A 23983-nucleotide genomic window follows, 5' to 3' on the forward strand; every position below is an offset into this window, starting at 1 on the left:
TTATAAGTTTTATGGAAAACGAATTGAAATAGTAAATTAATATTTGCTAAAAGTAATAAAAATGAGATGCGGTAGGAATGAAAGAAATTTATTAAGGTTAACATAATTATCTTTTATAAAAAAATTAAGAAAAGAATACAAAATAAAATTCCAAGGGAATTTATACCTATTCTTTTATTTAAAGAATGATTATATTTTGTTGTATCGTATTTTAATTTCTTTTACGTCATTTACTTATATCAATATTTTAGTGTTGAAATTAATAATCATATAAATTATTTAGGTGGAACAGTAACATACTTCTTTGATTGATAGCTGGCTATATACCCTAACATATCCAATTAAAATTTCGTTAATTAAGTCTAACTCAATAGTTGTCTCTCTTTTTTAATTACTTTTATCATGTGTCACGCTACAATTATCCTACATAGTGAACAATATGATATTTTTTATTAAAAATTAAAACATGAAAAAGTAATATATGAAAATTTTAACAATTGAATCCATTTTTTTCAGTAGGATTCAATTTATTTTTTGGCCTTAATTATAACAATCAAATAATGTGAACCTTGCCAATTTTACATTTTTATTAATTACCTATGTTTCTTTTTATGTAAATTATAAAACACAAGTGGATTCAATGAAAAATTAATAAAGGTCTATATCATTTTTCTAAATATTAATTCTATCTCAATTTCTTTTTATAAAATTATCAAAATTTTATTTTATTTTACATAATAATACATACACATGATGAAATTTAAATTCAAAATATCATGGTCTTGATTATTGAATTTTACCATTTTAATGGTGACCTTAATTTTAGCTAAAACCACATTATTGAATTTTATCATTTTAATGGTGACCTTAATTTTAGCTAAAACCACATTTAAACCCTAAGAGGTGGGTGTTCACTTTCTCGACTTAAATAAATTAATCCTTATAATATAGATTAAATAAAAAAACAAATTAATTATATTAAAAATTCCATCATGCTATTACAATAACCTTGTAAATACTTTTAAACACAACTACGTAGTAGTCATTAGTATGTGTTTGTTACTACTGACTGTTGATGATATTGCAAATAACATCATTTCGGTTACGAATTATACAAAAGAAAAAAAAATTGAGGCTGCAACGAAAAATGGCTTCCTCGAGTGCAATTTATTAAAGGCCCGTGTGTCGTAGTATTTCTACATCATAGCAAAAGGACATTAGTGCAATGTTGTGGTCAGCTACAGCTAGGCTGAGTGCAAATCCATCGCCCTTACATCTGCCTGTTTTCAACCAGTCTATTACAGTCTTTGGAAAATCCAAACCCAGCAGAGTCTGTTGCTCTCCCTCTCGCGCAATGGAAACCAACGACGACACCTCCAAAGCTAAGGGCTTAAGCTTTGATGATTTCCTCAGCAAGAAGCCCTACTCTCCTCCTACTTGGGCCTCCCATCTCAAACCAATCCCTTCCCATGTCTTCTCCCTCGCCCATGTAACTACTCTATCTCTACCTTTCATTCATTTTCATTGCCTCTGCGAAACACCCTAATCTTATTCCTTCGCTTTTTCAGCTTCCTACTCCAATTCACAAGTGGAATCTGCCTAATTTGCCCCAAAACACGGAAGTTTGGTTGAAGGTAATTTTTGCTCCCTCTCTCTCTTTTTCTTTAATTTAATATTTGTTTGCTCTTTGGTACTCACGATCTTAGTGCATGTAGCGTGACGATCTTTCAGGTATGCAATTGAGCGGTAACAAAGTCAGGAAATTGGAGTTCTTATTGGCGGAAGCAGTGGCACAGGGTGCTGATTGCATCATTACAATCGGCGGCATCCAAAGCAACCACTGCCGCGCCACCGCTGTCGCTGCTAAGTATTTGAATCTAGACTCCTATCTCATACTCCGCACCTCTAAGGTTCTACTGTTTCTTTTCTTTTACCTTTCTAATAATATTTGTTTCTCCTGCTACGATTATTCTTTTGCTTAACCAGTTTCCTGTTGCAGCTTCTTGTTGATAAAGATCCCGGATTGACTGGAAATCTGCTGGTGGAGCGTTTTATGGGCACTCATATTCAACTTATTTCAAAAGAAGAATATGCAAAAATAGGGAGTGTTGTTAGTTTCTGACTTTCTCATTGCCATATTTTATTTGCTAACTATACTTATTGTAGTGCTGAGCCTAATTAGTAATTGCCAAAAAGCTGATGCTAATTTGCATTTGGATTGCGAGGAACAGAAAAGCTATTTGCTAACACATTAATTGTTTTATAAATGTATTCCGGTTTTCATTTATTACTGAGTGGGGGATATGTAATAATGTATCTATTATAATATGACTCTTTGCTTGTTTTCAATTATTTTTAGATACTTTGACCTTAGACATGGATTTTGAGTTGACTAGCAGATTCGATTTTGGGGTTGCTTCATTAGATGGCTGAAATAAGAGTTTGTTAATGATTTCTTGAGAATGTTTCTGAGATACATATCACCAATGATCCTGCTTCTACATTGCAGGATCCATCAGCTATATGATTGAATTGATAATTCTTATGTGCTAATGCTGTAATGCATTATGTGGTATTCTAATTCTGCCTATTTGAAATTTTGGTTAGGCCCTTACTAATGTTTTGAAAGAACAGTTGCTAAAGGAAGGCCGGAGGCCTTATGTTATTCCTGTTGGTGGATCAAACTCCCTGGGTACCTGGTGAGCTTCTGTCATAGTTTATTCTCTCTTTTCTGTCACATGTCATCTTAGTTGAACTATTTGCTTTGAAAGCTGCAGAAAATCAGTATCTGTTCTCTTACAAACTAATTTTTCTTACAAACTTTATGCTATAGGTGCATAACATGAGAAAAGCTTTTTGTTTTTGGTCATTGGTATTTTCAGTTTTTTCTTTCTTAAATGATAACTTGTTTTATATGGACTATTTTCTCTAAAATAATAACTTTCGAGCAAGACTATAAATATACACTAAAAACTGCGTGAAATCCCTAACAACTTCAATTAATTTAATTAGCGCTCAATGGACCATGGGTTAAGGTTCATCTGTGCAAACAAAAAATTTTATTATATGCATGATCATTGAAACTTTAATTAAATTGATAAGGTCCACTTGTTGCTGTAATACCAAATTGTTTTAATTTTTCATTGAACTGGATAAAATTTCTCTCCAAATGTTTTACAAAGCTTGTACTTGTTTGGTATGGAACTGTTTCTTTGGTCTTGAAGTTGATTGCTCTAATACCAAGATACATGTATGGATCATTCAGATTGAAAGAACTTACGATCCTTTACTCAAGCAGTTAACTATAGGGCCTTAATAAGTTCAGTGTTTTATTTTTCAAGGATATTGTACTATAAGTTCCTTGATCTTCTTTTCTCCTTGTCAATGTTTGCTAAACTTTTGAAGTATTTATTCCTTTTCTAAATCCAATACAAACATTTAACAAATTTTCTATCTTTAGGGGATATATTGAGGCAATGAGGGAAATTGAGGAGCAACTTCAGATAAGAAGCAACAGAGTAAAATTTGACGATATTGTTGTAGCATGTGGCAGGTTCTATTCTACTCAAATAATTTCATTGTCATTGAATGACTTTTCAGATTTGATCATTGACAATACTTAGCATTACAAGAAATAAACAAAACCTTTCTTCAATCGGAAACTTTGATGCCTCATTAACATTTTAGCTAATTTGTGTTTATGGTAATAGTGAATCCGATATCTGAACATTACTAAAGCGTTAAAACTATGAGAGTGTAACTGTACCATAATTGAAGCTATTGTCAATTATGTTTTTGGGTACATTTAGTTTTCATTCATCAAAATTGGTTTATTTCTTTTAAAGTTTAAGACCTTTTTTTTTCGTTGATTTGTTTCTTCTTGCAGCGGTGATGTTGACTTTTTTTACTTCCTTACCGTATAGTATTCCTTTTTATTTAGTGCTAAAGGAATTTAAGTCAGGGGTCCATTTTGGAGAGGTGTGGTCGTAAGTGCGTTGAAGTTTTATTAGACTTGTGATTTTTAATTAATTTAGGTTTTATGTTGACTAACATCTGAGCTTGGATCCAGGCTATAGAAAAAGCAATGTTGAGTGACAATTTTTTGTATTATTGATTTTTAGTGGTGGTACCATTGCTGGTCTTTCATTGGGCTCATGGCTTGGAGCCTTGAAGGCAAAAGTGTGTATTCTTATTCATATATTAACACATGCATTTCTGCATAGGCAAACTGATTTTTATGATGTTTTACTGACAACTTAGGTTCATGCATTTTGCGTTTGTGATGATCCTGATTACTTCTATGACTTTGTTCAAGACTTGATTGATGGACTTCAAGCAGGTGTTAATGCACGTGATATTGTCAGCATTATAAATGTGAGATTTAACATGTCCCTTGGATTTTTGACATTTTTTCTCTTTTAAGATATAATAAATGATACTTCTTAGCTGTGCGGTAAATTTAACATGCATGCTCTGATGATGTTGAATGAATTCTTCATTTTATGTTGGTTCTTTTTTACAAGCCCTCATACCTATCGTGGAGAAAGTTTTAATGTCTTATATTTGTTTTGTTCATCACTCAGCTTTTTGTAGTTTCCCTACATTACTCTATGTTTTGTGTCTGTTGTAAGTGTAGACATATTATTTGTTTTGTTTAGATTTGTTTGCTAATTTCCATGCTTCAGAAATATCAAGTTTCTGGAATAGGCTTAAGACCTTATTTGTTTAAGGATCTAAATCTCAACAGCAAACTAGTATAAATAGCATAATTCTTTATAGTTGAAATTTGAAGTTTCTGGGTCTTAACCTTTTAAAATGTTTCATTTTAGTCCTTTTGTCACATCTTTCTATTCATAATTTATAAAAAGGACCATGCGGCTTACCAATGGAATGCAAACACATTGTGAGCTACAATATGGATGTTACATCAGTGTTAATAAAATTATTTTAGGAAAAGCAAGAAGACAACCACTTTAAAGGTTGGGGACGAAAGGAGACAACACAAACATCAGGGACTAGAGTGAAATCAAAATAAAAGGTTAACCGCGAATGGCATATACTCCCATATTTAGATATACAAACTAATCTTGGAGATGAAGTCTACTATATAGACACTACTTGGACTAATCAAGTTGCATGAAAACTTGGTAATAAGCAAAGATAATGATAAATCAACTTGCAAATGTTGTGATAAATCATATGAAGCAAAGACAATCAGGAAATGCTTTCATTGTTGAATTCTTGAGGTGTCTCTCATATTGGCTGAAGGATATTTTCCTTGTAAGTTTCAGGTTAGGTTTTGGGTACACCTCAGGTGGTTTAGCTTTTTTACTTTGGTGTGAAATCAGGTTGGGTTGAGTTCGGACAGTTGTGCCAGTCATTCTGGTCAACGTCTAATTTGTAGCCTATACCTATTTGGTTTTATTATATGCATAAGATGGAGAGAAATTCTTGTAGCTAAAGTTTAAATTTTCTGATAACATGACAGATGCCATGAACATGCTGTAATTTATTGGATGGAATATGTATAATGTTGTAAAAACTCTTTACAGGCTAAAGGACTGGGTTATGCAATTAACACTTCTGAGGAGCTTAAATTTGTGAAAGAAGTTGCTACTGCAACGGGTGTTGTTCTTGACCCTGTATACAGGTCTAAAAGTTATCTTTACTATTGGCAATTTTAATTTTCTTCCTTTCTTCGTATGAGTGTTTTTTTAGAGGAAAACTAGAATCTTCTCATAGTTATTGAGCTAATGTCAACGAAAGAGGAAAACCATCTCTTTTGTTGGTATCTTTTCCCATGTGGCTAAGATGTTGCTATGATATTCAGGTTTTATACTTTTGGTCACATGCCTTATACATGCATATGGCAACAAAAAGTTTAACTTGGTTGAAATTAGTGTCGTGATTTTCACAGTAAAGTAGAGCATGTTTTACTTAAAAACCTTCAGCCATAAAGTATATTTCTTGATGAAATTGGCTGGCGTAATCTAACTTATCTTCCAATGAGATTTGAATTACATGTTCGATAATTAGCACGGTGCAATTAGAACCTAGCAATTTCTTTTTTTTTTGTTCAACAGAACCTAGCATTTTCTTAGACCTAGAGTTATCTACAGGTTCTATTTTGGAAAGGAAGATTTCTTTTGAGTCGTTTGGTTTTTTTTTTGTGCTTAGTGGGAAAGCTGCTTATGGGATGATGAAAGATATGGCTGAGAATCCAAGCAGGTGGGAGGGGAGAAAGGTCCTCTTTGTACACACAGGTGGATTCCTTGGGTTGTTTGACAAGGTTGACCAAATGGCCCCCTTGGTGGGGAACTGGCAGCGAATGGATGTCAATGAATCTATTCCTAGGAAAGAGGGTATCGGGAAAATGTTCTAAAGAGAGCAGTGTGACATCTTACACTGTTCTGTTTAATAGACACCGGTTGTCCAGATTTGGTGTGTGGCAAATGTATGACTACATACATACATACATACATACATACATCAAGGAACATCCACTGTAATTTTTATGGCACCAAACTTATTTATTTTGAAGATGGGATTTAATATTTCATTTTCAGATATTCAAGGATATTAAGTTGAAGTGTGGGTGGTAGTCTTTTTCATGTCTTACGTAAATACTGAAAATCATCAATAGAGGCTCTGATGCATCTGCTCTATCTCGTAATGTGAATCTTTTCTTGTCGGAGTTTTAAGTAAAGAAAAAGAAAGAGGCTACATTCCTTTGACACATGATTTGAGAAGTTATGTTGGATTAATTGGTTTAATATTTGATTTATTGACAATAAAAGGGAAGGTATAATCTACCGTGGGAAGACCTTAGATTCCTATAATTGATTCCCTTTCTTAGAATTGAAACGTAACTCTCGGTTGGGGTAAAGTTGAAGTTTGTTGACCACTCAGTAATGGTCGATCAAGAAGTTAATATTAAAAGCAGCTAATTGAGAGCTTCAGATATTTATTATTCTTGTTAGGGGTTTTGAATGGTGTGGCGATATCTGCAGCTTAATCATATGGTTGTGGTTGCACAAGTTCATTTGTTAATAATATCGTCCTTTTTCAAATCCTGATTAATGATTGGCTACTAACCTATTTCTCTGCCCATGTCTCTAAGTTCCAGCTTCATCAAAGGCCAAAGCCTATAAAACACCTGGAGACCCCCCCCCCATTCATGACAGCATATAATATAATATGTGTTCAATGCCATGGTCAATATTCAGAGTACTGTATAATGTTCCGTGGTCAAAAACTTGACGGCAGGCGGCAGAGCATATATGTGATATTTGATGTTGCATTGGTCAAGGTAAGACTTTATTATTATTTATTTTTTGCTCAGAGAAATTGACATTTATTAATAAGGTGGAGACCACCATGAAACACTAACAGATCGCCTGGCCAAACTCCTTACAAAAAACACTAAACAGCTCCCAACAAACAGACAAACCATAATGAACATAAACATAACACCCGAAACAAGAGTGCATCCCAAGGTATTACAGATTAAACCTACCATAATTCTTAAACTATGAGCTGCCAAATGCATTAGTAAGTTGTTGTATATGTATATTATCAAATGCTGATTAGCATCGATCATATGTCATTAAAACATAACAAAAAGAAAGATGATGTGAAATAGATTAGAGTTGTAGGTTTTGCTTAGCATGTAATGGTTTCTGGCTTTGTGGGTGGAATGATTGAAGTTTGAAGAAGAATTGTTGATGTGCAATGCTGCCATATTATTGGACCGCTCTGGTAGTGAATGCAGCCGCACTTTTTGAAGACCCCACTGTTCTGGGACTGCCTGTTTAATTTTAAACATGACAAAATTATGTTTGCTGCTATTATCTTCATCGTCGACATCATTCCACACTTGAGCCGAAAGAAAGGGATGTTTAGTGCCTTTATTGATCTGCAATATATATATAAACTTGAGATTCTGTAATAAATATGGTTTAGAACAAAACTCATCTAGTTAATATGACAGCATCAGATGAGATGTACGTTTACAGGGGATGGATTACTAATTTACATCCTTATCCACAAGCTCAAAAATAATTGAGTTGCACTCTTTGCTATATTTATTTCCACACTGAAATAGACTTGTGGTTTTCTGACAATAGTAAGAATGAAGGAATATATTTGGTGGAAAGGCTACCATCTTATATCATTGGTCCCAAAATAATGGAAAACATGGGGAAAGGTAAGAATTGGAGCAGAAATGCATGCATAGGGAATAGGTTGGTAGTTGGTAGTAGGGATGACAAATTAGTTTAAAATGGGTCATTTAAAAAAGCTATAAATTTGAGTAATCTTAATATACAAGGTGAAGTTGAAGGGACCTTTTTAAAACTTAATTATAAAAGAAAGTATGTATGATATTATTAATGATAAAACATAGATTAGTTATTTTGGGAGATAGCAGCGGAAGCCGCAACAACAACATATCATCTGTTTCTGTAGGTAAAATAGGTGAACAGTCAGTGAGTCTAAATCAATATGGAATGAAACTGGGTTAAAATTCCTATTCTTAGATGAGCGTAATATTTTCAAAAAGAAAATGATTCAAATGTTTGCTAACCGGTATTTCTGATTTTCCAAAATATAGTAGCCTTAGCGATGAGGGTGGCAATGTTTGTTAGGTCTGAGAGAAGACCTAAAAATCTCCCAACATATGCTTTACCTGGCATACCATTTTACAATAATATCAGGTTGTATAGTTTTTGAGTATAAGAAAATAGGGGATGTAGGTTAGAAAGTTGAAAGCAAAAGAGAACCAAATTGATTTCACCAAGCAACCCTTGTTTTTTGTATGGTTTGCCTAGACGTTCCATCAACTAACCCACATCACAATTCAATTGCCTTCTTCTTCTTCTAGCAGCCTATCTACGCTTCTTCATCGCCAATCAGCAGATGTGCTCCAGAGGCCACTGGAGGCCTGCTGAAGATGACAAGCTGCTGGACCTGGTCCAACGCTATGGTCCTCATAATTGGAACGCCATAGCCGAAAAGCTTCAAGGCCGATCAGGTCTTCCATCTTATTTACTTACTTACTCCTATGCTTCAATTCTTCTTCATCTACTAATATCATAACTAGCTAGGTTTTTTAAATATATTAGTTTTGATATGATCAGGCAAAAGCTGCAGGCTGAGATGGTTCAGCCAGTTAGATCCCAGAATCAATAGAAGCCCTTTCACGGAAGAGGAAGAAGAACGACTTTTGGCTTCCCATCGGATCCACGGCAATCGATGGTCTGTTATTGCAAGGCTTTTCCCTGGCCGTACTGATAACGCCGTCAAGAACCATTGGCATGTCATCATGGCTCGTAGATGCCGCCGACAAAGATCCTCTTCCAAAACTCTTCCTCCTTCCACTTCCACTTCCACCTCACATCAACATCACATAACAAGCACCACCCTTTTCCCCCACAATAATTACATGCACGCTTTCCCTCCGTACTCTTATTTCAAACACTTTTACGCACACAATCCAAACCCTAGTCTTACCACCACTACTCAAGGTTTGTTTTGCTTTGTTTCCAATATATTACCTGTATCATGTTCTCACCATGAATATTTTTTCTTAACAAATAATTAACATTTCATACTTATATGTGTAGCAATAGCAGATACAACCCAGCCAACCGAATTCTACGATTTCCTTCAAGTAAATACAGACTCCAACGAAAGCGAAGTGACAGACAACACCTGCAAGAGAGACGGTGAAGAGGTGGATCAGGAACATCAGAGTAGGCCTGCTGTTCCCTTCTTCGATTTCTTATCAGTGCCCAGGTCCTCCTAACACCCATGCATGTCTCCATCTTTCAGCTATATATCACATATACATCTTTATTTGTAAAACTGTTGAGGATATAAAAAGTATTTTAAGTGTCATTTATCTCTTAAATTGTCATTATTTCGAAATTTTATTTCTAACTTGGACAGAAAACTATATACGATTCACAAAAGGAGGCTCAGGTGAACTGTACCAACTCTTCACCGGAAGTTAAAGACAAATTAGCTCAATATGAAGACAATAGTTTTTATTGTTGAGAGTTTCATTAGTTATTTGAAGGACGGGGCACGAAAAACGAGTCAATCCCCTCAACCATCATTTATATCAACACATTCTAGGGAAAAACTAATTGGAAGCTTTGGTAGATGTTTCCACTGCATTAATTGACACACACTGTATTTAAGAATGTAAATGTAATATTGAAGCAATCTAAGCTTTTTTTATATGTAGAAAACAGACCTCATGATTTATGTGTGCTTGCTATAAAAAAAATGTTGCTGTAAAACTCCCTTTACAATGAAACTTTAATTAGCATTAAAATGATCATGTTCATTTTCCTTTTCACCTCTACTCGTTTATACGTAATTAATTTGCATGCTTGTATACCATTTTCTTCTATAACATAGCTTATTGCATAAACCCCATTACCACTGCAATCTAATTTGTTTTATTTCTCCTTATCAAACTGGAGAAATGATGGTATAAAACAGATTTCTTTTTAATGGTTTAATACCGTATCAGCAATTTCATCTTAAATTAATAAAAATTCTAAAATTCAGGATGAAATTATTGATATAACATTAAACTATTAGAAATGAATAATATTATTATTTCATACAATCCTTCATCTATCAAACCAAAAGAATAATTTGTAATTATTGATCTCACATATTTAAATTGTGATTATAGTGCTTTTATATTACAAATAGTAGTGGGAATAAATTATATCAAATTTGCATTAACTTTAATTTAGTTCAATTATAAAAAAAATTAAATATATTAATTTATTTTCATGTTGAATAAATATAACAGTTGTTATGTACAATATGTAAATGTTAAATGATAGTACATCGAAAATGGTGTTAGTAATTGAATTAAATTAAAATATCCTAAATATGAACCATGAATATTGATTATAAGGAGGGTAAGAAACAAAATAAAAGGGTTACCATGTACAATATATATTAAATCAGCAGGTATACCATCATTTGAAAACCAAAATACACCAATATCAAAAGACTTTATTTCCTCTCTACATATTTTATAGCATTAATAGAGATCTTCACTTATATACATATATATATATCTATCTTATTCTTAATCTCAAGATATGCAGGTATAAGTTATAAGCAGTTTAACTTTTCTCTTGAAAGTTATTCTACGCTACTTATTTTATTTTGGCATTATCGAATAACAGCAGATGGCACGATCAAAGAAAGCATGCATTGTGTTCTTTGATGAAGTCGATGCGATAGGGGGATGGTGGAGACAATGAGGTTCAACGTACCATGCTTCAAATCGTGAACCAGCTCGATGGCTACGATGCTCGTCGAAACATCAAAGTCCTGATGGCAACAAACAAGTCAAAGTTGCTACCTACGATTCCAACTCTTTATATTCAACGAAGCATTGCATCATCTTTTGTTCCTTCAAGCCATCCCGACTCCAATATTCGGAACAGGAGATGCTTACTGCTCTTGTCCTTCTCTATTTCATTCATTTTTTCAGGCCAGACTCACTAGACCCTGTCCCGATTTATAGTCTCCGACATGGATATTCAAAATCCATACAAGAACAATGAATTGTGAATCCGATACTCGATTCGAGCTTTTAGCCCGACTTTGCCCGAATTCCACCGGTAGAATCTTCTTTCCAAAGTTTTATATTGTTCCAAATATTGTTTTACTTCCAAAGAGTGATTTCGAGATTTTTATGTTACATTATTCATAGGAACAGATATAAGAAGTGTGTGTACCGAGACCGGAATGTATGCTATTCGGGCTCAAAGAAAAACAGTGACGAAAAACAAGCCAAAAAGAATAAAAATCAAAAGACTTACCAGAACTCAGGGTTTATTTAAGAGCGAAGAAGCTATATAATTATCAAAGGTAAAAGAGATTTTCAATATTTGATTTTATATTCTCTCATAATGTGTTTTATCAATATAATTATCCAATAATATAACTCATTTTATAAAGGAATGATATTTTGAGATAAATATAATAATTTGAATATCTCATTTTAACAATATTTATTCGAGATCTAGCCTGTTTTACTTTTTACATTTTAAGCAAACCTTTAGATTTGAGCGAGTGACACATGCATAAATTTTAAAAACAATCATTTGGATCAAGACTAAATCTCAAAATTCCAAAAATGCAACTAAAAATACCAAATTAATATAAAAACTAAATTTGCGAATTACCCATAAGGAGTAATACCAGAATTTAAACTTTTACATCTCAAGAGAAAAATACCATGTCAAATTTTACCAAGAAGAGCACATTTCACCCACGCAAGATAATTTAACAACCTTTATATCATTCACATATATTTCTATCATCCAAACATCAAATCCAAAACTTAAAAAATATAAACAAAGATTTAAAAGTTCACCATTGAACCAGAAATTACTTAAAAGTATAAGAAACATAACATAGTCTTTTAAAAGTATGAATTTGTTTTTGATGTTCTAAAACAAGACATCACTTAGTTACTAGGCAAAGCATCCATGGACAGAACTTAGTGTTACTTCAAATCCTCACTAACCACACTTAATATAATCAACCATATACAAAACGCATAACTACTGATTATGAGATTGCTTGTTCATACCCTCCCCTTCTCCGAACACCACTTTCAGCGAGCTTCGTACTGAACAACTACAATAAAGACAAGGTTTTATGACATTAATTGTCAAAATAATGAAAGACTCTCTTCGAGATGTGAAAAGGACTACAAGGAAATTCATTTCGCAGGTTAAACAAAGCTATAGGCCTGCTTTTGGCTAGAATAAAATTGTAGATTTGAAACATCACACTTGAGGGCCTATTGCTAAACATTAGGCAACAAAGAACACATCCCAAACATTAACAAGAAACTTAATATGCATCAAAAGTTTAATGTTTGGTTGGTCTCAGGGATACTGTAAGTTCATAACAGCAATGAGGAGAATTTGTAATGGACAACCAATGTAGATTGATGAGGGTTGATATTGTCCCGGTTGAATATCCGGAAATGGTGTGTTCTCACAAAGTATAAAAAGCAAAAGCAAAAAGAGAATAAAGACCACAATTTAATCGTCTTCGTCATGCAATCTTGATGTCTATCAATTTGTTTAATTTCAGGAGGAGAGATGTTGGATTAATATAAGAGGTGTGATCCTAAAATTTGGAGTTTTTATTTGAATCTAGTTCATAAGAAAGTTGCATTCAGTTCAACACTGTCAAGTATCGGAATAATGATCTCATATCACATTTTGTTTTATGTTTAGTACTGACTATTCCTGATCCTAAATTCATTCTTGATAGTGACACAAATAAGCATTACAAATAGTAAAAAGGACAAAAGTAGTGAGAAAGGAACATTACTTCTTCGGGTTCGCTTCTTGTAAAGAATGCGATAACCACACTCCCGGCATTGTATCACATCTCCATGCTTCAATGTGTTCTCTTGCCCACAGTCTTTATAAAAAGAACAAAGAATCAAAAGACTGTGCCAAAACTCAGGGTTTATTTAAGAGCGAAGAGGCTAACCTCCACAGATATAGGTAACAGGTTCAGGTTGTGGATCCATTGATGCTCACTCAAACAAGTTTTTCCTGACGAACCTGCTCAAAACTTTTTAATATAGTTGGAGGAACATACACTGATATCCATGTCCTAATATACAGCTATTAGATAAATGTTTCAGAGCAAACAAAGAGGAAGGTTCAGCGTAAACGAACCAGAGCCCAACAATTTTGAACCCGATTTGAAGTCCAAAGCCCCGTTGTGCTCAATTTTAAACCCAACTAGGGTTTGAACCCGACATCAAGGTTGAGTGCAGAAACGTCACCTAGTGTGAACACACACAGGGAGCCAACATTGGATCTCAAAACAGAAATGGGAATCAGTTACAACAGCTAAGCAACAAACAAAAATAACATACTGAAAATCCAAATTAATCAAAATAACAGATTATGAATCCGTATAAAATGAGACATGCACAAATGAAAAAAAGAAGGGAGTTAATCAGAGACGAGATAAATTCACTCAGAATACAAAAAGAAGGGAGAATATCATAGTGTTTTTGAGTATCTTCGTCTCCAGCTAGTTGCATGCATAAGAATATCATATGTTTTAATCAGACCGAGAAGCTGCTCTAGCTCTTCTCTGTAGGCAGGGTCAAGAGCATACCTGTTTGGAGAGCTGGCAGTGTGTGTCGATGATGGTGGTGGCCGGTGGGTGTTGGTGGAGTGGAGGAGAGGAGAGGGGAGGGGTGTTTCAACTGAGGGGAATATAGAACTGGTAGTTAGAAACCCTATTTGTTGAGCATTGTTTAATTATGGAATGAATCTAACCAATTTAATGTTATGGTTTCTTGTACGACTTAACAACTCAACACATTGGTGTTTTTTTTTTAGGACCACTCTCCTTTCTATCGTTTTTAATATATAATTCCTGGTGCAGTTCAATATACGATGTAAGATGAAAACTTGATATGAATAAGAAATATTGAATGAAATCTACTCTCTATCCACATCTAATAGTCTCTCACTAACAGCCTCAACTTATATATATATTGAATGATTAATTGTAAAGAGGAATTTAAATATCAAATTATTAGTAATTTTAATATTAAATAAGTACTGAATCTAATAAATATTTTATAAATGAATATCTTGACAAACTTTTAGCCGACTGACTACTAGTTTTCAATTCAACGATCAAATCATGTGTATATAGGTAGCTGCATCATGAAGCAAGCAAAGCCACCAATAACAGAGTGAAGAGCACATATGTCCCCATCTATCTCCCAACACACCATTAAAGCGGGAACCCCATTTCAATCAAATATAAACTCAGGCCGCCAAAATTTTGTTACCATCTATGTCGAAAGCTAATGCTACAACATAACCTAAAAGAATTTCACATTTCATTTACAACAATATTATGTTAGATTAGATCAGAATTATTCCCCATCCACAAAATCATATCAAGTGATGAAGCAAACTCTAACGCCACACTGTTCAAAAACCACATCCTTCATAATTGGCAGTGGGAGAAACTCCTTGGATATCACTTCAAATCCCATTCAGGTATTACAACTCACTAACCTCCTTTCCATGTCAATAAAAGAGCTGAAAATGAGGCAAGTAATTGCTGCGAGTCTCATCCTAACATTCAAGCAGATATGGGTTCGTAAGGGTATGATAACCACGGGTGCTTCAGAGCCTCAGTGGCAGTAGGGCGCTTCTTTGGGTTTACTTCAAGCAAATGAGCAACAAAATCAACGAAACCCTGGTCCTCCATTAGCACCCGGTGCCTCAAGGATGTCTTCTTGGGTATCAGGTATTCTAATCTGTTGGTCTCCTGAAGTAAAAATGCAAGACTTTAACCTCAATTTCATAAACAAGAAAAATGAATTCAAGTAATACAAGAACGGGTAGGGAGCTCATAACCACTGCAAAAATAATGTTTAAAGTACTTCTACTGTAAGTAAATAATGAGAAAAAGTTGACCTGATTACGTTCATAAAGCATGTGATTCTTAGTAAAATATTTGTATGTATCCTGTCCTTTGGCAAGCATGCCTTGTTCAATGGGACCAATGATTCCAATTACCCTTGCAAGTAATGTCGCAGGTGAATCATTTTGGAAGAGGACCTACACCATCATTAAAACCAAATTGTACCATAAATTAATAAGACATGAGTTGCAAAAAATAGGTGATTAGAAACGGTACCGACACATCCTGAGGCTACAGAAAAATAAAATAGACGAAAGAGGGGGAAACATCTCTATTTCCAAGCATATTATCCAAAAATATATTAAAGAAAGTGGTAGAGTGAAAGAATATACATTTCGGTAACATTAATAATTAAGTTTTTGTCAGTAGAACGGGCCAACTTATAGCAATAGATTTAATACATAGAAATCTAAATCTTATACCATAACATACAAAAAGTTTTCATTTGGTCAAGTTTGAGCCAAATTATGTCAGGAAACCTGTATGCAGACAAGTTAACAACTCAATCAACTAGTCTTCCTGATGTTTTGAACAAGAGACAAACTAATTGGACAAGTGCCAAATTTTTAGTCCATTCAGCATCTATAGGTGAGCACATCACTGAATGGAATTAAGAAAAGGTCTTAAAATATACAAGATCCTTTCTTTTTTAGCAGCCAGAAAGTTTAAAATCAAATTAATGTACAGTCACAGTGTAATGGATGCCTTTGTGGGCAAGACAAGAAGTCTAAAGTGTCAAAGATAGAAAGAAGATAAAAAAAACTTTATTTTAGTAATATTCCTAATTAGAATAATTTATTAAGCAACTATTTTATTTTAGTTATGAGTTAAGAAAATCTTCAATATAATGTAGACATAGGAAGCAAACAATAATTAATGTCAAAAGGACGCCAATACTTACATTGCCAGTACAGAGTTCAGCCAAGATGCAGCCAAGTGACCAAACATCTATCTTCTTGTCATATGGAAGTCTTAGGATAACCTCTGGTGCACGATAGGACCAGGATTGAACATAGGAGCACAACTGATCTGTCTCAAAACAACTGCTACCGAGATCAATGACCTTCACCTCACACCTACTATAGCTTTTCACTAATATGTTTTCTGGCTTCAGATCACAATGTATTAGGCCCAGGCCATGCAAAAACTGGAGAGCCTCCAAACATTGAATAGTAATCGACTGCACAGAGGAATTGAGGAGAAGATTAAATAATAGTGAGACATACATTAAATACACTTCTATAGAAAACAGCTTTCCAGAAACCTGCAATCTTGGCATTGTGAAGTAAACCTCTCCACCAGATTCCCTATTAAATTTATGAAACTCGTATAAGTTTGCCTTGAGAAGTTCACAGACTATTAGCAAATGCTCCTGGAAAATAAAGAAGACTTTGTTAATCATGTGCAGGATACCATATCCATTGGCCAATAGATAAACTACTACACCAGCAGAGAAAATCATTTATGCTAAACATGCCAACCTGAACTTTTACAGATAAAACCATTTGCCTTTGGAAGCCAGACAAATTCAGAACAAAATTCCCAATAAATGTACACATCCAATACAAACATGCAAGAGAAAAAAAAATGAAAATACCCAATACAGAATAAGTGAAATTGCAAAAACAGAAAAAATACCCAGTATCTTTTAATTAAGTGAATATGAAGACATTAACAAACAAAAAATAAAGACAGCTAAATGGCCTGTACTAACTTACTCGGTAGTAGAAGTAATCATACAATCGAAGAATGTGATGCTTATCTGCTGGATCATGTTTATTAACATACTTGAGAAGCTTAATCTCATCAAGGCTTTGATCAAAAAAATCCTTGTTGTTCTTTATGATTTTCACACAGACATCCATGCCTGCATGCAGGTCATGTGCTTGTATAGCTTTACTAAAAGCAGCTGAACCAAGATACTCAGTAACATGATAGCGCCCAGCTATAACAGAATTCAAAACAACATGGAAATTCTTGTCCTCCTCAAATCCAGTCCTGAGAAGCAAAAGGGGACTTATGTAAGGAAATCTGTTAACAAGAGGATAGCAATGTGAACTACTCACTATACATTGTGCTAGAGAAATATATAAGTTAAAAATAAAAACATAAGCTTGGCTAAATACTTGGCAAAGTAGTGAACAATGCTGATCATCTAATTAGTTAAATGAAGCTCCTTCAGCTTGACACCATTACATTGAATAAAACATATTAATCCTCAAAACTTTTGTCAGTTAGACAATTAAAAGGGAAGCTAGCAACCAGCTTCACCTCCCCAACCTCAACCAGTGATCATGGAGATTACCCCCAGAGAAATTCAAGGGTTCTCTATCTCACAAGGAAAAGGAGAAAGAGAAGATACAACACACGATTATGCATCAGTGCAATTTTGAAAAGTGTTAGCACCAGTGAATGAACAGAAGATATATTAGAATTAGAATTTGTCACCAAGACAAGACATGCCTGTTTTTCCTATGCACAATCTTGAGGTTGAAGGTTTCAAATTCCTCCTCTTGTTTTTTAATTTGTCTTACTTGATCTTGTACAACATCAACCTCTTCATCCTCAAGTGATGGCCCAGGATCCTCTTCCCTAACACCACTAATTTTCTCATCCTCGTCTTTCTTGGTCGGCTCTCGTCCACCATAACCATAATCAGGGAGGGCTGAAGGACTAGAATTTGCTGATCTTACAGCATAGGCTTTATTTTCATCCCCGGAAATTTTTCCAGTAGAAGAATCACTGCTTTTCCGTCTCCATGTAGCAAGCATATCATCAGACCCCACCAAAGCACTGAAACAGTCATGATGTTCATCACCAACAGCATAGCAGTTACTTGACCATAGAGACTTACTAGAGCCTGCCTGCACCAACTGCCCATCCCTTAGTGACGGAGGAAAAGAAAACCCCCAATCTGCAAGATTCTTCTTCATCTTTGGGCTTGGAACTTTATCATTCCCAGTAACATATTTACTAGAATCAACTTTTCCAGTTATCCTATTATCCCTAACTAATTTATCAATGTAGTTCCCATCTGTCTCATGATGACTTTGTCTGTACCCTCCAAAAGCAACATCACGATCATGACAATATTCTAAATCCCCTGCACTACTACCTCCAACTAAACTTTCATGTACTTCATTTCCAAATTCAGCAGTATCACTATTGATTCCCACACCGATAGACCTAACTGAACAATGCTGATTATTATCAATAGAAATGTCATCAAGCCGAGACCTGCCAAACTCATTGAGAACGTTTCTATCTCCTAGCATGATAAGTTCATTTCTGTGTGTTACAAATCCCTGCCAAACAGGTTCAGGACGCATCAAATTAAGCTCCTCTTCATCCATCGGTTGCCCATATTGAGCAATTAAATTATTCTCATGAGTTCTGCCATATATTTCAGTTACAGACAGTTCTACGGGATCATCTGGAGCTGCAACAGGTTCAACATTCTTTGCCTGGCAATATTGTTCACCTGAGAAGCAAGAATCCTCCTCTAAAAATGATTGATCATCCTCACTCTTGGTTTGACCTCTTTCTTGCAGATCTGGAACACTCCCATGCCCAGTCCCCTTTTCATTGTCACTAGGATAATCTATTTCATGAGCCAGAAACCAGGCTTCATCCTCAATAGGTTGTCTCATGTATCCAATATCATCATCATCATCATATTCATCAGAGTCCCAATATTCATTAGGGAAATCAACAGATTCACTTAATCCATCACCAATAGTAGCAAAACCAGAAACCAGATCAGATGCATCTTCAGCAATGCCCTGACTTATAGAAAGCCAATTACTTCCAGCATGCATTTTACCTGGATCATCATAAACTAGATACCAGCTCTACTCAGCAGAGTTATAAGAGGGGGAAAAACACTTCTCTACAAATAAACAAACAAAAGGATCATTGATGATTATAACTTAATAGATTCATGTCTAGATAACAACAACATAGCATCCTACCCTAGGGAACCAGAGAAAGCTACAAGTTGGATCCTTTTATGAACATATTAGATATATATTGCTAAAGCTTAAGCATGCAACATCTAGAATTCGGAGAAGAGATAATCAATTAAATCATTGCCAGTGTAAAGCTGGTAGAAATAAATAAATTTACCATGATTAGTGTTAAAAAAAGACCATATAAGACAAGCTTATTTTTTTGTTTCTTCTATTGCAGTCACAGATGCTTAAAGATAACTGATATCCCATTAATATGTCACGTAGGAAGATGGATGATATCTATTTTGACACCCAGAGACAATATGTGAATATAAGCAGGATCTGGTTAGTTCAAATCATAGACTGACCAATAGGGTATTGAGTAGCCTGGTGGATTTGGAAAAAACTGAGGGTAGGCTTTAAGGTTACATTAACACAAGTTTCAAGACAATACAATTACCATCAAATTTTAAAACATGGGGTCACTAGATGAGTAAGATCACTAAACCACAAGAAACAATCGGTAGCTCTTAATTTAAGCATTGTTAAAGGTATCAAACAATATTACAATACATAATTAGGAGTGTAATCTAGTCAAGCTACTCATCACCTGCCCAGACCTTACTAGACGAATACACAAGCTCAACTCATGCCATTGTCAAGCCATTTATATTTTTCTTATACTTCTCTTGTTATGTCTGACTTCAATCAACTACACCAGGTAAGCAAAAATACTTTTTCCATTCGAATTTTGCATTAAAGGGTTCATCCAACCTTCCTTCTTTTTTTCATTATTATTACAGTTTGTGGCATTAAGTGGTTTTTAGGGACCCCAAAAGCACTTGCCAACGGAAAATTCACAAACCTACTATGACACTTTTTAAAACAAAGAAAAACAAAGTATCAATTCCTCTAGAGGATAAGACTCCAAACAAAAAATTCATAGAGCTCACCAATGAGACTTTGCCACCCATGGCTAGATGGAATTTTTCAAGTGAACAACAATTTTTACCAAAACAAATTAGTCATGTGGGTTTAGAAATATAAAATGTTGCATCCCACAAGAATGTATAATAAATGGAAAATGAAGTATGGAAAAAGGAAAGGTAGAAAATAATGAAAGTTTGGGTAATTAGTCAACAATTTGCCGCCATTAATTTAAAATAAATTAATAAATCAAATATATCTGTAAGCACATATCAACAATAACAGTATCATTATGTGAACTAACCTGAAGAGTTTATTTCTTGCCCAACAGGGACATCTACATAGGACCCTATAAGGAATGTATTGTCCGCACTAGTGACCTTCGCACCTGAGCCATTAAGCTCCCAATTAACATTCAATGCCTTCTCCTCCGACTTGAGTTTAACTGGCGGCAGCCTAGGTAACTCTCCCTTTGGATTATCAGATGCAAGAACAATCGCCAATCCATTTGTACCTGTTTGCTCTTGAAAATTCCCAACAAATAGAAACCTTCCAACCTCATCCACCTGATCTTTAACTGCTGTTCTAGTATCAAGTACATCTGCTTTTACGTTTCCTTGTCTCGTATCTGAAGCACTAGCACCATCATAACTGATTGATACATCCACCTTAGGGAATGGAAAAACAGTCTTCACGGAACAATCCTTCCATATCTCTGAAGATGAACTAGTGGGTTTGTCAGTTCTAGACCATCTGCTGTTATCAGGAAAGTTTTCCTTCAAGTACGCGCTGCAAGTCTTAGATTCCTGAACAAGGTCCTTAGTATCACTAGTTTCAAACTGGTCATACTTGGAACTTACATTAGCTTTGCTAGTATTTCCAAGCCATGAAGATTTCATTTCACCAGGAAAGGCAATCTCTTCCCCATGTTTAACATTGCCTTTATCAGTGTCAGGAGCTTTGGCTGTACGATATCTTGACTGATCTGGTTTCTCTAGCTCTGAAAAGCTAGTGCTACTAACAAAACCGTCATTTTTGTTCGTACGAGGACCATTGCTAGTTCTGCAGTTCCAGGACTGCAAATCGAGTAAGGTATCCTCTGAACTTTTAGAGAAGGTGAAACTCTTACCGCTTGTAGCTTTTGCTTCATCAGGTTTATTACATTCCCCAGTAGAAGTAGCATTTCTCCATTTCCTTTCAGACCCATTTCTGCTAGCCCCACATTCTATCTCTTCCACTATAAGTTCCTTGGAAACCTCTCCACTGTTTTGAGAACCTGATCCACTACTTCCGGTCACTATTTTTTCCCAGTTTCTTCTTCTAGTACCTTTCCCGAGTCCTTTTCTTCAAGGGTAAGTTTCTGAAGGAAACCATTCAAATCAGGGTGGTTATTAAGTTCACTCCGCAAAGCTGCCTCTGCTCTTGTAAAGTGATTTCTCGTCAGAAAGTCCAAAATCACATCTATTGAGCTTGGTTCTGTCATTATGAAGTACCATAAACCTAGCAAAGGTACAACCTAAAAATATCCAAGCAAACAACACAAACGTTCAATTTTTGCTTTTATATATAGTACTGATCTACAAAAATAAATGCAATTCTATGAAAACAATACCGCAAATGTGGAAAACTTTAAAATTAAGGGTAATAGTAATTGAATTCTTAACTGCCATTGCCTACTAGTGCTAGCTTCTCTCTATTTTTTTTGTTCGAAAGTGCTAACTTCAATCACTAAGAAAGAATGAATATGAATCCCACATTTCGTTTTCCTTTTTGTTTCTTAGCGCTGAAGAGTGAAAGTTTTTCCTTTCCTCTAAAGAAAATCCTCATATTCCATGATATTGGTACATCTTTCATAAATGGAAGCGACAAAAATCATACAAAAATTCCCAACAGCTTGGACGAGATCGAGGTTAACAAGATCCAGAGCTCTAACCAAAACCCTAAAAGAATTCCCGGACAACCTTTTTATAAGAAAATGAAAAGAAAGCAGAGATGAATGGATGCAGCCAAAAAGCAGAAGCAGAGGAGATTCGAAATAACAAATAAAAGAACTTACAGATCAAGGAGACCAAGAATAGCATGCACGCCAATCTCTTCTGTTGTTTGCTTTGGATTCCATTCCATTGCCCTACTCCACGTTAAAAGATGGCAAGAAAGTAACAAAATTTACAGCGGGAAATTTTTTCTTCTCTGCCTGCCCTTCTGTTTTATTTTATTTTCAGTTTTGTTTTTTCTTTTCCCCTCGTCAGGATGGATTTTACTCATTATTAGAATTAAGTCCCCCGCTTCTATACTTATCACGGGTCAGACTACCCCCGCTCGAAAGCCTGAGATTTTGCACAAAAATATAAGTTTAAAATATTGGTTTGAGCAAAAATAAAATCTGTTTTCAGATAGGTTGGGTCTCGGGTAAGTTACCCGTTGTTTTGATCTAGTTTATTGTTACCATTTTGTTCTTGTATTAATATTTTATTATTATTATTTGAATATTATATAACTCTTATTTTATTATTAATTTTGTTATTTATTATAGGCATTTACTTACTATGTCTTTAATGTATTTTCAATTTGTTAATAAATATTTATTTTAATATTTTTAATACATTTGATGTATTATATTTTTTAAATTTATTTTTATATAAAAATAATTTTAATACGGGTGGGGCGAGTTAGGCACGTTTAGTATTTTTATCTGGGTCAGGTTTGGGCAAAATTTTAAGATCATTTTTTGGGTCAAGCCTAAAATTTTGTATTGGTCCAGCTAATTGACCCATGATTAGGTCTACCAGGTTCTCTAACATTTCTTACCCATTTTTTTCTTATAATTTATAATTTATTAATAAATAATTCATTTAAATATTATATTTTAAATTTGTAATTAAATTACGGCAGATAAATTTGTGTAACAAATATATTTATAAAAAATTGATATTAAAATCAAATAAGTCTTTGGTTGATGTTGAGGGAGTTGGATCTCGCACCTTCAACGGAAGGTATTGTCCCACTCGGGGAGGTTGTTTGTCTTCATTAGGAAACATCTCGATTGATGTATATACGACTTGCAAGTTCACAAGAGAAGTCTCAATATTATTAGAAATTAACTATGGAAAGTGCGCTTACAGGGGATTGAACCATCAACTAAGGCATTATATGCCTTATCGAAGTGCTCCCTAAGGGAGATAAAAAACCCCCGACTGGGACAATACTTTCCATTGAAGATCCCAGACCTACCTCTCCTCAACAATTGAAATGATAAAGTTAATATGTTAACATTACAATGATTTGAGTTTGAATCCTATCAAATGCATTTTATAAAAGGAAGAATTTTCAATAATTACTCAACTATCCAACTCTGTTAGCTCTTTAAACATGATAACTATAAAGGAAGATGATATTATATTTTATTAATGATGAAAAGTAACAATATTATTGCATGTAATTATTTTATTAAATTCAGGTTTATTATAATGCCTTTTTTTTAGTTATATAGATACCAAGTGAGTATTTGTTTTATTTGAAAATGTTACACCAATAAATTAAAAAAAAAAGAAACCAAGAGTATTAAAATTAGACTGAAT

The 23983-nt window shown here is 34.4% G+C and overlaps 4 protein-coding genes across 9 annotated transcripts; 2 read left to right on the forward strand and 2 right to left on the reverse strand.

Moving 5' to 3' along the window:
- Positions 1-1142: 1142 nt before the first annotated feature.
- On the forward strand, positions 1143-6589 carry LOC107904698 (bifunctional D-cysteine desulfhydrase/1-aminocyclopropane-1-carboxylate deaminase, mitochondrial). Its single transcript, XM_041105358.1, has 10 exons — positions 1143-1489; positions 1569-1634; positions 1716-1910; positions 2000-2110; positions 2608-2699; positions 3461-3553; positions 4122-4179; positions 4261-4374; positions 5553-5650; positions 6178-6589. The coding sequence occupies exons 1-10, from the start codon at positions 1226-1228 to the stop codon at positions 6380-6382; spliced, it is 1296 nt and encodes a 431-aa protein (XP_040961292.1). The 5' UTR covers positions 1143-1225; the 3' UTR covers positions 6383-6589.
- Positions 6590-8737: 2148 nt separating this feature from the next.
- Positions 8738-10363, forward strand: LOC107904701 (transcription factor MYB54). Of its 5 annotated transcripts, none has more exons than XM_041105359.1 (4): positions 8738-9031; positions 9138-9524; positions 9633-9752; positions 9949-10363. In XM_041105359.1, the coding sequence occupies exons 1-4, from the start codon at positions 8917-8919 to the stop codon at positions 10011-10013; spliced, it is 687 nt and encodes a 228-aa protein (XP_040961293.1). In that variant the 5' UTR covers positions 8738-8916; the 3' UTR covers positions 10014-10363. The 5 variants fall into 5 exon arrangements, with proteins under 5 accessions (XP_040961293.1, XP_040961294.1, XP_016686648.1 ...); XM_016831159.2 differs by having other exon boundaries at positions 8756-9031; positions 9633-9795; XM_016831158.2 differs by having other exon boundaries at positions 8778-9031; positions 9624-9795.
- Positions 10364-12402: 2039 nt separating this feature from the next.
- LOC107904697 (DNA-directed RNA polymerases II, IV and V subunit 12) lies at positions 12403-14330 on the reverse strand. Of its 2 annotated transcripts, none has more exons than XM_016831155.2 (4): positions 14197-14330; positions 13555-13628; positions 13390-13482; positions 12403-12681 (listed from the first exon to the last, which is right to left on the reverse strand). In XM_016831155.2, exons 2-4 carry the CDS (start codon positions 13592-13594, stop codon positions 12659-12661), a joined length of 156 nt encoding a protein of 51 aa, XP_016686644.2. In that variant the 5' UTR covers positions 13595-13628; positions 14197-14330; the 3' UTR covers positions 12403-12658. The 2 variants fall into 2 exon arrangements, with proteins under 2 accessions (XP_016686644.2, XP_040961295.1); XM_041105361.1 differs by lacking the exon at positions 14197-14330 and adding an exon at positions 13746-13855.
- Positions 14331-14649: 319 nt separating this feature from the next.
- On the reverse strand, positions 14650-22696 carry LOC107904696 (uncharacterized). Its single transcript, XM_016831150.2, is given in 10 exon segments — positions 14650-15372; positions 15522-15665; positions 16430-16708; positions 16793-16900; positions 17247-17526; positions 17992-19366; positions 20710-21703; positions 21706-21921; positions 22070-22366; positions 22462-22696. Coding segments are annotated over 9 exon segments (3591 nt in total). The 5' UTR covers positions 22076-22366; positions 22462-22696; the 3' UTR covers positions 14650-15183.
- Positions 22697-23983: the final 1287 nt, after the last annotated feature.

The sequence above is a fragment of the Gossypium hirsutum genome, chromosome D11 (assembly GCF_007990345.1).
Source record: "Gossypium hirsutum isolate 1008001.06 chromosome D11, Gossypium_hirsutum_v2.1, whole genome shotgun sequence".
In the NCBI taxonomy this organism is placed as follows: domain Eukaryota; kingdom Viridiplantae; phylum Streptophyta; class Magnoliopsida; order Malvales; family Malvaceae; genus Gossypium; species Gossypium hirsutum.